We start from the raw sequence: 13943 nt of genomic DNA, 5'->3' as shown, positions 1-13943 counted from the left end.
TTGCCTTCCCCAGCCCACTAAAAAGCTTAAAGGGTCATTAATCAGAGGCGAATGGATTCCAGCACCACCCCCCCACCTCACTTCCCACCCTCCATTTGAAAATCAAAGCACGTCCAGGAGCTGTTGGGATCTAGAGGCGCCCTCCAGTAACACAGTTTTAGAATCACACGGTCACCCATTCCCAACCTGCCAGCAACTGAAGATCTGGCCCCATGAGTTCAAATCCTGCCTTGCCATTTCCAAAAAATTGGAAATTAAAAGCTGGCATCATTAAAAATCAAACCTATTCACCAATGTCGAGGAAAGAAAGTCCGTCATCCTTCCCCTGTCTGATCCGTATGTGAACTCCAGTCCCACATCAATGTGGTTGACTCTGAACTGATCTTTTAAGTGGTCCAGCAAGCCCCTCAGGTGCAACTAGGGCTGGTTAAAAAAAGTGCCAGGTTTCCCAGCGACTTCCACACCCCAAGAATGCATTAAAAAATGAAATGTGTGTAACACCTGCTCACATACCTGTAACATGAGCACAGGTGAGAAGTGTTCATTGAGTCAATTCTTTACCTCCAATCTTATTTTTGAGCTGTGCTCTTCTCTCGAAATAATACAATGAAAAGCTCCAAACTGTGCATTCTGCAACAAAGAGCAGCCTGTTCTATTGCTTTTTTGTGTCATGCATTAAATGTAACTAAGTCTGCGTACATTTCCTTTCAATTTTTCCACAACAAAGCTACGTTCAGATTTACACTGAAAATTGCTATGTAAACTTGTCACACTGCTCTGCTCCCCTATGATGACGTGACAAGTTTATATAGGTAGTTTTCATTATAAATGTGGCCAAAGGAAATTCTAATCATAATGAAGGACAGAATGAGGCGGTGTTATTTTTAAAAGCCACCAAAGGGTTTTTAAGTCAATCCTGAGGGGCCAGTAACTCATTGTGTGAAGCTCTTGCCGGTGATTATTCATTAGAAAATGCTGCATGAGTACAGGAGCTCAAGAGAGACAACGCAACATTGGTGAAACAGAAAGCTTACTGAGACGGAGCATTTTAAACAGAGTTCAAAGTGATGCCACATCACGAGTCTTTCAATCATAGTTGGCTGGTTTCCCAGAACTCAGGGAAAACTGCCAGGAAGTGTCCTCTGCTTCTCCTGTGGGAGTGGGAAAGTGACACTTGAATTCCTTCCTTAAAAACAAACAACCACATAAAATAAAGAAAACCAGGGTTGGCTCCAACATCAAAATTTTACAGCATTGGAACAGCCCATTCGACTTAGTTAGTCCATGCTGTTGCTAATGCTCCACATGAGTCAGCTCCCACCCCTCTTCACCTCAACCTATCAGCATATTGTGATGTTTTGGTCTATTTTGCCCAATCTGTTGGGTTTACCCCTCACCTCCTTTATATCACCTGAAGGTCCAGGCTGATGCAGGGGCAGTTCTCCAGTCGCTGGCCATCTTCCTGTCAACTTTCACTGCCAGTGCTCCCAGCCAAACAGCACCCCTAGGCTGTGAGCTTTGACAGAGGAGAACTGCAGAGTATTGGAGCCTTTCTCACCTGCCTGGACAGGATGCTGCCAGGATAAACCTACAACCTCGAACAGTTAATCCTAGATGCTGAAAACGAGGAGAATGTCACATAATCCACTCTGCCCATCACAAATAATACAAACAAAAAGGACAAACATCTGAAACTGTTCAGCATCAACACAAAGGTGGCAGTATAACCACAGTCTTCCTCAGTTTACTTAGGGCAACATTAGGTCCACTCAGGCAACAGAACTGATGGGGGTGAGGCACAGACTTCTGAACCAAGCCATGAAAGAAACACAGATTGCTAGTGCTGCTGTGCTACACACCGTAAAGGCGCTCCCGGGTTCCGATTCTCTCTGCTGGCACTCGAACTTTCATGGACCCGCGGATGTTGCCCGTTTCCTCTCCTCTGTGCGACAGTGAGGTCAGGAACTGTTGAGCGGTGCTGCCGATCATTGACTTCAGTGCAATACAGCACTCTCCTGTGGAGTGACAGAACACATCAGGCGAAGGGATTAAAAGCAAAATGAGGGGCATGGCATCAAAAAGAAGAACTTCATTGAAGATAAATCATTCTGTCAGCTGGGGCTCAGGCTGGTGCCACTCTCAACTCAGTCAGAAAGTTCAGAGGTTCAAGCCATACTCAAGTGCCAGCCCAAATCAGGCCCTGAAATGCAGTACTGAGGGAGCACCACACCGTCAGAGGGCCGGCAACTGAGAGAGCGCCACACCGTCTGCCTTTTCAGGTGGTGGTAAAAGATCCCTTGGCACTATTTATAAGAGCAGCAAGGGGTTCACCTGGTACTTTGACAAAATTTACCCATCAAACAACACCATCAGAATGAGGTTAGCATGGCAGCGAACATGCAATTAGATAGTGTTCATAACAAGGAAGAGCACAAGGTGCTTCACAAAAGTGTAAGGAAAATGGCAACCAGATATTGTGGAGAGGTGGCTAAAAGCTTGATCAAAGAGACGACTTCGAGGGGTACAAGGAGAAAATTCTAGTTAGTTGATCCCCGTGACCGAAGGCACGGTCGCCAATGGTAGAACAGGTGGGAAAATAATAGAAGAGAGTGTTGAGGAACAGAGTTTACTAGGATAAAGGGAGGTTAGACACATTACACACAATACACCACACAGAAATAGGCCAGTTGACCTAGCTAATCCATGTCCATGTTTATTCTCCACTTGAGCCTCCTCCTATCCTCCCTCATTGGAATCCATCAACATAATTCTCTATTCCCTTTCCCTCATATGGTTGTCTAGCCTCCCATAAAATGCATCTAAACTATTCCCTGTGGTAAATTCCACATTCTCCCATTCTCTTGGTAGAAGTTTTTTCTGAATTACCTACTAGATTTCTTGGTTAACTATTGGTGGCCTCTCATTCTACTGATGCCCACAGGAGGGCTCTTCCCCACAAGGGGCAGGATACAAACAGGATGAGGCAATGAAAGGTTTTAAAAATAAGGAGATATATTTGAAGCACTGATGCAAGGGCTTGGGGGCCAATGTTAGTCAGTGAAGATGCTTGTGATGGGCCAAGAGGGCTCTGTGTAGGAATGGATTCGGCAGATTTTTGAACAATCTGAGGTTTATTGAGTGCAGAATATGAGAGAGCATCGGAGAAACCAGGTCTACAGATGATAATGGCATGGTTGAGGGTTTCTGTGGCAAGAGTGGTTGCCGCTGACTCTGCCACATTTAGTGCCCACTGATGCCCAGAAAGGTGCTAGAGGCCATTCCATATATCAAGAGTGAACCACATAGAGTGGGACTGCAGTCACATGGAGATCAGACTGGGTCGGGCTGGCAGATTCCCTTCACCAGAGACCCCACATTCCATGCAGCACTGTAATGGGGTGACGTGGAATGCCTCCAGTTTTCCCCTACTCCCTTCCTGCTGCACTGGCACCACTTACCGTAAGATTCATAGCCATCCACCGATTTGACCGTGAGTAGAAGGTGCTGGTCCTGAAGATACTCAATATCCGACAGAATTGGCTTCAGCTTTAAAATAAAATACATGCATCATTCCTGATTTAATTAATAACCATCTATATTTCTTGTGAAATATAATTTTGTACTGTCACGATATCACAGTATCTTTACAGTGGAGGCCATTCAGCCCATCGGGTCTGCACTGGCTCTCTAAAACAGCATTCCACCTAGTCCCACTCCCCTGCCTTATCCTCGTTACCTTGCACACACAAATTTTTCAGGTAGCAATCCAACTCCCTTTTGAATACCTCCATCAAACCTGCCTCCACAACCTTTCAGCAAGTTTGTTCCAGACTCCAACACCACCCTGTGGGTGAAAACCTTTTTCCTCACATCACATTTACTCCTTTTGCCAATTATTTTGAATCTGTACCCTCTAGTTCTTGATGTTCTCTTGAGTGGGAATATATATATATATATAATTAATATATATATATATTATTCTAGATATATTTAGTATACTGGCATCCATACCTTTCAGGGAAGACAATGGTATTTAAGTCAATATAGCCTAATGGTGCAATATACTCTGAGTCAGAAGGTTGTGGGTTCCAGGCCCACTCCAGAGACTTGAGTGCATATTCCAAGCTAACACTTCAGTGAAGTACTGAGGGAGCACTGCACTTTTGGAGGGGTCACCTTTCAGGTGAGAGACTACATCAAGGTTCTGTCTTCCCTCTCGGGTGGATGGAACATATCTCATGACTACAATGACGAAGAAGAGCAAGGGAGTTCTTGCCAGTATCCTGGCCAATATTTATTCCTCAAGCAACTTCGCGAAAACACAAAAACAGAATTACTTGGAAAAACTCAGCAGGTCTGGCAGCATCGGTGGAGATGATCTGGATCAGTCACATGCTAATGTAGGGAGCTTGCTTTGCACAAACTGGCTGCTGCATTTCCTACATTGCAACAATGACTACACTTCACAAATAACTACATTGTAAAGCGCTTTGGACGCCCTACGGATGTGAATGGGGTTTATATAAAAGCAAGTTCTTTCCTCCTAATCCCCATCTTCTTAACATATGCCTCAATCCCACCCACCCACTTTCTCCCCACATTTTGCTGCTGTTTGTCAAAGCTTTCCAAGTGCAAATTAATGCTACATTTCTTATGCTTCCTATGCTAGCAGTGACTACACTCCTGAGGTCATGAAAGACACTGTTACACATCTAAGGTAATTCTTTGCCTTCGTTTCTTCCGTAAACAAGCATGAGATACAAGGCAGTACATGGTCTGCAGAAAGAGACGCTGCCTGTTTGAATTACCGTTGGGAGTTGCCTTGAAGACCAGCCAACCTTCAGAAAGTTGATGTTGTCACTGCTCTGTGTATCATTTTCTGAACTTTTCCTGAATTCTGTAACAGAACAAGGCGGTTAAGTTACATTTCTCCCCTCCCGATCATGTGGATCCTTCCTCAAAGTTGGCAGGCACACTGATCCAGAATAGTGAATGCTGGCAGGATGGGTAGGAGGAAAGGGGAGGGGGGGTGGTGGGGGGCAGGGAGGAAAAAGAGGGAGTTGTGTGGTGGGGGGAGAGGGGCGGGGGGGGGAGGTGTTGTGGGGGAGGAGGGGAGGAAGCACATCAAAATAGCTCCCTTTCCTCTCTCCATCCAACTTCCAGGCCCACTGAGCTCTAACAAAAGGCTCTCCATTCCAGATGTCAAGCCTCACCTCCCAAACACCATTAGTCCAATGATATTAGACAGACAAACAAGGCAATAGCCAAGAACTAAATTCACCCAAGTTTATCTTCAGGGCAAGAGGGCTGCAGAGTGCCTAGCAGCAATGTGAGATACTGCTTCAGCAACCTGTTATTGAGCATCATCAGAACATGCTGGGAGACCAAAGCTAAGATGGGTCAGAGTGCAACTGGGATCAGGGAGTTAAAATGACAAGCTACAGTAAGGTCAGGGTCACACGTAGAGACAGAAATGGAGCTGAATTGGTTACCTAATATTTGTTTGGAGAAGGCCATTTCTCTGTTAGGAGGCTACATAGGTTGAACTGCTGTGTCTGATGGTTGGATGGTTTTATGTAGCTGAGGAGTCTGAACAGGGCTTGTATCTCCCATGGCTACAAAGGAAGGACAGCTGAAAGGTGGGTCAGTGGAAGAGTAGTTGCAGCCAAATCTTAATGATTAAAGTTCGTCCCTAAAAACTAATCCCTGCGTACAAACAGCGTATTAGACACTGCACGGTGTTTATGAATAAAGCAGCAAAGTTGCTTAGACCACGTTCTTGTGTATGCTTATACTGGTCGCTAGTCAGCTTGTGTGATGTGTGTGATGATTACATGCAGACTTGCTGTCATCAGATTTAGAAAGCACAAGCTGTGCAAAGAACTATACACTTAATGAAACAAATCATCAAACTTAAACTTGCAGTTCCAATTCTAAAGCAGCTTTCAGGTCACAGGGATATAGTAGATAGGATTTGGCTCCAACTTTCAGTTCCACTCCACAGCGTAAACAGACCCACACTTGAACCAAAGGCATCATGTCCACAGACATGCAGATCCTTTTATGTCCCCACCACTCCCCCCACCCAGAGTGAATCACTATGTGAGCCACAGGGCTGAATGTGTTGTTTTAATTTACTCAAACTATGGCAAATGAAGTTTCTAAACGCAACACCGAAAACAACAGCAATCTCTGAACAACAGGTTTCCTCCCCCAAAAGTCAGTGAACCAGTTGTTTTTTGTTTGCAACAATCCGGCAGCTTCATGGTCATAATCTGGAATTAAAAGACTGATGATGACCACGAAACCATTGCCGATGGTCGTAAAAACCCATCTGGTTCACGAATGTCATTTAGGGAAGGAAATTTGCCGTTCTTACCTGGTCTGGCCTACATGCGACTCCAGGCCGGCAGCAATGTGGTTGACTCTTAAATGCCCTCTGATCAAGGGCAATTAGAGATGGGCAATAAAATGCTGGCCCCGCCAGCTACACCCACGTCCCATGAACGAGAAAAAAAAACCAAACTTTTATTTCGAAGATTTCAGACTTTGAGATACAAACGCGTCACTGGTTTCAACGATCTGTGGCTAGGCTCCTGTATTCGCTGCAATTTAGCATTCCTGTTGCGGAGCCTGGTACTCAGGGAGCACCTGACTAAATAAGAGGGCAGATCAGTAACAATAGGTTAAAAATAAAAGCGACCTCAAATAAAACAGTGAAACCATTTTTTTGGAACATTGCAGAGTGACCGTGCTACTTTTTAAAAAAAATTATTTTATGGGAAGAGTGTGAACCTGTCAAGGCCAGCATTTGTTACACATCCCTAAATGCCCTTGAACTGAGTGGTTTGCCAGACCATTTCAGAGGGCAGTTAAGAGTCAACCACTTTGCTTTGGATCTGGAAAGATACAACCCCAGACCAGGTAAGGATGACAGATTTCTTGTCCAAAAGGGCATTTGTGAACCAGATGCATTTTTATGAAAATCGATGATAGCTGCCATGGTCACCATCACGAAGACTAGCTTTCAATCCCAGATTTTATTCGTTGAACTTAAATTCAACCAGCTGCCTTGTTGGGGTTTGAACCAGTGCTCCCAGAGCTTTAGCCTGAAGGGCCTCTGGAGAACAATGCAGGGGCATTAACACTATGTCACTGTCTTTCCCTAAAGAACTTGGGTACCTCAAGCCTCCTGTTGACATGGACTGTTTGAAGTTGAACTTAAAGAGCCAATTGTGCAAGATTATTCTGAAGGAACATAATACTTGGAGTGTGTTTGCCTGTCGTGGCACAGTGGGGGTTTTGAGGGGTATAGAGAGTGGTGTGGAGAGGGGTGTACATGATGGGAGGGTCATGTGAGCAGGAGCAGGGGGCTTTCATTCACTGTTACTCACCTTCCAGACAGGTAGAATAGAACTCAATGAAGAACTTAGTCCTGCTAGCAGTTTTCACGATGGCTTCAATATTCTCGAAGTCGATGTAGGCCTGGTCAGATGTCTTGGAGAGACCTGCATTTAAACATGAGGCAGGAATGAGTAATAAGCAGCCAGACTTGGTCAATTTCTTGTCTTGTTAATAAAACCACTGGAATCAGAGGCCAGGCCAGCTCTGGTGTTTTCATTAAACAGCTTGGAGGGCAGAACAACTGACATAAGAACCTAAGGAACATCAGCTTAGGCTATACGCTCCTCGAACCTGTCCGGCCATTCATGATCATAGCTCAGCCTCTAGATCCACTCCAATTTCCCACTTCCCTTAATTGCCAAAAATCAATCAATCAATCAATCAATCAATCAATGTCTTGCATCCTGGCAGCAGCTGCCCCTGTCTGCCTTCTCAGTGCTGACTGAAGCTGAGCAGCAAGAACATTAAACCTAAAATCATGCACTCTCAAAATCATTAGACCCCACCAATGGTCAGTGGATAAATGCATTACTGGAATGTACAGACTAGACCTCCACCTTTTTAGACAGTCCCTCAGGATGATGGATGGCCTTCCATCTCTACTTGGTTTGATGGATTCTGAGACGGTTGATAATGCATGATCTGCAGACTCTGCCACATACGAGGCAGGTGGTGCTTGAAGAGTCAGGCAGATGAGTTGTCTGGAGGTTTGTGCACCCTATCCAACCCGTCGACTTTGCCTCAGATGTCTCTCCACGTGTTCCCAACTGAGCCTTCTCCATTTTAGACAGTCATGAGCCAGGGTCGCCCGTGAGTTGGCAGGGATGTTTGATCTCTTCAGGGATGCTTTGAGGACATCCCTTATGCGTTTCCACTGACCTCCTGGAAGCTACCTGTTGTGACCAAGCTGCGAATAGTGCAGTTGCTTTGGGAGTCTGGTGTCAGGCTTAACGTACGAGTGACATGTCCTGCCCAACAGTGCTGGTTTTGAGCAATTAGTGCCTTGATGTTGGGCGTGTTGGCTTGAGAAGAGGGAAATGGTAGGTGAATGTTATATGAAGAGTCATACGGACTCGAAACATTAACTGTGTTCCTCTCCGCAGATGCTGTCAGACCTGCTGAGTTTTTCCAGCTATTTTTGTTTTTGTTTCAGATTTCCAGCATCCGCAGTATTTTGCTTTTATCTTGGTGAATGTTATAACTGGCCTCCGTGGGTGGAGAAAGGGAAGCAGGAAGTCAGAAATAATGATCTAGGATTCCTTATAATGACTGTGCCGTACTGTGTTACGTGTGAATGTTCAACAATAGCAAAGTCAGGGTCAGTTCAAACTGCACCCAAACTCAAATAGCTTACGTTTCTGAGCTCACATATGGTAATTCAGGCAAGGTTCAAGAATATGCCCAAAACTGCACAAACAATGTCCCAGCAAGAGTCAGGAAGACGAAAACAAGAAGTCCCTCACAAATCACATTGAAATGCTTGAAACAAGCAATGCCTGGTTTTAGTTTTGTTTTATTCATTCATGAGATGCGGGTGTCATTGGCAAGGTCAGCATATTTTGTCCATCCCTAACAACTGAGTGGTTTGCTAGGCTACTTCAGAGGGCATTTAAATGTCAACCACATTGCTGTGGGTCTGGAATCATGTATAGGCTCTAACTGGGTAAGGATGGCAGGTTTCCTTCCCTAAAGGACTTTAGCAAACCAGGTGGGTTTTTATTACAATCCAGTAGTTTCACAGTCGCCATTACTGATTACAGCTTATTTTAGTTTTTTTTTTGAATGAACATCATTTAAATTCCCAGATGCCATGGTGGGATTGAATTCATGTCTCTGGATCATTAGTCCTCTGGGTCATTAGTCAGGTAATGTAACCATTATGCTACCATACCCTCTTCAATGCGATGGCTGTCACATTCTGATAAAGCCTGGGTCACAATGTGCTGCTGGTCAAGTCCAGGCTCTCAGCTATTTTCAGTGACTAGCTCCATTATTCGCCAGTTAACACATCAGCCACGAGTGCAGCACTCGCCAGAAGCACCTTTAATGGACCACAGAAGCATGAATGATCACTGTTGCTGTGGATGTCTGCACTTGCATCAGCTGCGACCCCAGCAAACACTCCCAGCTGCTTCAAGAAACACAATATGGGTCACAAATAACAGGCCCATTACATTCATAATGACTGACAAAGTCGCTTTATAATTGCCTGCAACACGTAGTCACAACAACCATGAGCAATTCATGTGCAGCCACAGATACTACAGACTGTTCACTCAGTCAAACCTGTCTCTCTCAGGCTGGACTGTCAGAAGTTTGTTAACTCTGCATTTCTTTCCATTTGGACAGCCCATTCAGCTTGACAGGTCTGTGTCAGTATTTGTTCTCCATACAAGCCTCCTCCCACCATAAGACCATACGATATAGGAGCAGAAGTAGGCCATTTGGCCCATCGAGTCTGCTCCACCATTCAATGAGTTCATGGCTGATCTGATAATCCTCAACTCCACTTTCCTGCCTTGTCCTCATTCCCTTGATTCCCTTCCTGATTAAAAATCTGTCTATCTCAGCCTTAAATATACTTAGCGACCCAGATTCTACAGCTCTCTGTGGTAAAGAATTCCACAGGTTGACTATCCTCAGAGAACAAATTCCTCCTCATCTCTGTTTTAAATGGGCGCCCCCTTACTCAGGTTATGACCTCTGGTCCTACCCCTCCTCAACTCTCACATTCGACATATCTTTCTATTTCTTCGACATTCTCACGTTGATCTATGCTATGCACCTCAACCGCGTGGTGGCAAATTCCACATTTGCACCACGCTCTGGGTGAGTAGATAACTAAGTAGTCATTTTTAAAATGTATGGAATGGTGACAGTAAATTTACATACAGCAAGGTCCCACAAATAGCAATGTGATAATGACCAGATAACCAGCAGTGACCCTCTGACAGTGCGGCACTCCCTCAGTACTGACCCTCCGACAGTGCGGCGCTCGCTCAGTACTGACCCTCCAACAGTGCGGCGCTCGCTCAGTACTGCACTAGAGTGTCAACCTAGATAATGAGGCTCAAGTTTCTGCAATGGGTCTTGATCCCTTGACTTTGAATTCAAAGACTAGAGTGCCACACTCCGAGCAAGGGCATTACATTACCCGGTGAGCCATTAGGTGACACAGAGCAGGCTTAATCCGTGGGTGTGCAGCTGTGTCAAATGGGAGCGCTATAACTGGTCTTGGGCTTTGCAACCAAGAGTGAAGAATAACTTGTATTCATTTATGCTCATGATCACTTGCCGGGAGAACAGGTTTGGCTAGGCTGTGATTCCCCCCACCAGCCCCCTGGCCCCAAGTGACCCCACCATTATTTGAACACCATGATGATATTCAGCATGCAGGTTCACACATCGACGGCACTCAAGAAGGTTCAGGAGGGAATCTGCAATTCTCTTCCCCACCCAAAAATCAGAGTTGGACAGATTTTTGTTGGGACATGGGTATCAAGATATCTGGATCAGCTCAGACAAATGGGTTTGAATGGCCGAACAGCATTGAGGGGCTGAATGGCCTCTTCCTTGTCCCGATGCTCCCTCTCCTGAAGCCCCATGTGAACACACTTACCTTTTTTGGATACAAACTGCGACGTCACACCAACTTCAAAAGTACCAAAGGCTGGTGAGTGGTCACTTGTCACAATGTCATCCGTGCAACCTGAGGGAGTATAAAATAAAAGAAAATACATCTTACTAATGGGTGTGGCCCATGGGCTGAATGGCCTTATTTTGTTCTGTGCATTATGTAACCTCTGTTCAGATGACCTGTTTTTAAGTTAGTTTCTGCATTCCAATCTTACAGACATTTGGTAGAGCAGTTGATTAAAGATAGCTCCTTATTGCCATACCGCGAATGGCCACTAATGTTAAATATGCATCTAATCGCTTAAGGAAAACATAGGAACATAGGACTAAGGAGGAGTAGGTCATTCAGCCCTTTGAGCCAACTCCGCCATTTAATAAGATCACGGCTGATCTGGCTGTGGACTCAAGACAGCTCAAGGGAGATAATAACATTACATACAAACTGAACCGTAACAATCTGTCTGATATAATCATAAAATCTACAGCCGGGATCTTGACTCAAGATTAGACAATTAGCATAAAACTTAACCCACAATTGAACTAGTTCAAGTTACCATATTTTCAGGGGAAGGGTACTGGAGCTGGGAGGTAAAACTGTATGGAAGGACAGCCGTGTTCATACGCAGCAAGACATGGACAATATTCAGGCTTGGGGTAAGTGGCAAGTAACATTTGCCACACAAGTGCCAGGCAATGCCCATCACCAACAAGAGAGAGTAAAACCATCTCACCATATTTATTGGGATTACCATTGCTGAATCCTCCACTATCAACATCTCAGGGGTTACCATTGACCAGAAACAGAGGTGGGCCAGCAATATAAATACTGTGGCTACAAGAGCAGCTCAGAGGCTGGAATTCTGCAGAGAGTAACTCACCTCCTGACTCCCCAAAGCCTGTCCACCACCGACAAGGCACAAGTCAGGAGTGTGATCCAATACTCTCCACTTGTCTGGATGAGTGCAGCTCCCACAACGCTCAAGAAGCTTGACACCATCCAGGACAAGCCACTTGATTGGCACCCCATCCACCATAATAAACATTCACTCTCTCCACCACTGATGCATAGTGGCAGCAGTGTGTGCTATCTAAAAGGTGCACTGCAGCAGCTCACCCAGGCTCCTTCAACAGCACCTTCCAAACCCATGTCCTCTACCCCCAGGAGGACAAGGGCAGCAAATGCATGAGAACACCACCACCTGCAAGCTCCCCTCCAAGCCACTCGCCATCCTGATTTGGAAATGTATCGCCGTTCCTTCACTGTCGCTGGGTCAAAATCCTGGAACTCCCTTCTGAACAGCACTGTGGGTGTACTTACACCACATGGACTGCAACAGTTTACGGCGGCAGCTCACCACCACTCTCTCAAGGGCAATTAGGGATGGGCAACAAATGTTGGCCTAGCCAGCGATGTCCACATCCAAAAAACAGATAGTGTCAGAAAATCAAGAGAACTGCAGTGACAGCTGGCAAAGCAGTATTGAGGGAGAGGGAAAGATTGAGTTTAACATGTAGTCTGGTAGTTCCCAAAGCTTGAAACCAAGAGTCTCTTCTGAGGCTATGCCATGTCAACTAGGCTACATGCTAGTCCGCTCACCTGTTATTCACAAGGTTGTGGGTTCAAACTCTGCTCTGGGACTGGAGCACATAAATTAGGCTGACATTCCTGTGCAGCATCAAGGGAGTGCTGTGTTAGCAGGAGGTTCTACCCTTCATATCAGGTGTTAAAGCAAGGCACCGTATACCCATTCTGCCAATGTTAACAATTCCATGACAGTACTCGCAGAGGGGAAGGGGAATCTCCCATCAACATTCGTCTTTCAGTCAAGACCAAGGACAGATGCATTGGTCGGTCATTCCATTCATGTTGGTGGATTCTTACTGTGCATAAATTGCAACATTTGTTTCCAGGTCAGCGGTAACCCCATTTCAAAAGTGGTTCATGGGTGCAAAACGCTTTGGAACATCCTGAGGATGAGTAAGGTGCTACAGAAATGGAAGTTCTCTCTTCTTTATCTCAAAAACAACAGTGAATTATCTCGCGGTGCTGTGAGGCAATGAAGAAAGGTTGTGCTTATTTTTTTAAAAAGGAACAAATTAAAGATATAGGGAGGGAAATCAGCACAGTTCCTGCAACAATCCATGTAATTACAATTGATGCGATGACAAGTAAACCCACAAACTGTGTGACCACATTCCCCAGGCAAAATAATGTTTGATTCTAAAGAGTGATAGGAGCAAGGAACAAATGTGAACCTCTATCCTGGACTGAGGCACATGGACATGTATTAATTGTCTCTCAGAGAATTGCGTATGCAGAGATTCCAGCAGGCTCCTGTTTGAAGGCACGGGGGAATGGTCAGGGAGGGGTCACTTGGCCGCACACAATGTCCGCGGGACACGCGAATGCATCAGCTGCAAAAGCATTTCTCAGTCCTGAATTGCAACAGCTGGTTCCCTGCAGTGTTTTGGATCTTATCCCATGATTACTGGGTATCTGATTCCATGGAGACACTGATGAAGGCCACATGTGCTGCTGCTTTGGTGTGGTTTGTGCTCGAGTTGGATTGGGATTTAGAGCAGGGATGGGGGTGGGGCACAATGAGAAGGGAATCATACATATGTAAAACAAAAGAAAAGGAAATATCAATGTAAAACAAGCCGAAGGATAGGCTGGCATTTATATCTTTCTTCCCTCAAACATTTATATCATTCTTCACATGCAATCAAATTCTTTAAAATGCAGTGGCTGGTTTTAGGCAAATATGGCAGTGACTTGGGCCAGCAAGATACCAGAAAAAGCAATGAATAACTAGGAGGCAGAGAAAAGATCGTCAGCTAGGGCACCCTAGCTCTTTGCAAAGGTGTCATGGATGTTTCACATCACACCTCGCAGGCAGACA

The 13943-nt window shown here is 45.3% G+C and overlaps 1 protein-coding gene across 1 annotated transcript in view; it reads right to left on the bottom strand.

Annotated features, from left to right (window-relative positions):
- The window catches only part of inppl1a (inositol polyphosphate phosphatase-like 1a), a 213809-nt gene that overhangs the window by 18353 nt on the left and 181513 nt on the right, over positions 1-13943 (bottom strand). The window contains exons 19-23 of the mRNA XM_078544958.1: positions 11024-11113; positions 7395-7508; positions 4809-4897; positions 3459-3546; positions 1860-2015 (exon numbers count right to left, since the gene is read on the bottom strand). Of these exons, the coding sequence (XP_078401084.1) occupies positions 1860-2015; positions 3459-3546; positions 4809-4897; positions 7395-7508; positions 11024-11113 (537 nt within the window). The remainder of the gene's footprint in view (positions 1-1859; positions 2016-3458; positions 3547-4808; positions 4898-7394; positions 7509-11023; positions 11114-13943) is intronic.

The sequence above is a fragment of the Cetorhinus maximus genome, chromosome 7 (assembly GCF_964194155.1).
Source record: "Cetorhinus maximus chromosome 7, sCetMax3.hap1.1, whole genome shotgun sequence".
Classification (NCBI taxonomy): domain Eukaryota; kingdom Metazoa; phylum Chordata; class Chondrichthyes; order Lamniformes; family Cetorhinidae; genus Cetorhinus; species Cetorhinus maximus.
Note: the sequence above shows the minus strand (reverse complement) of the source record. Positions and strands in the feature narration are given on the sequence as shown.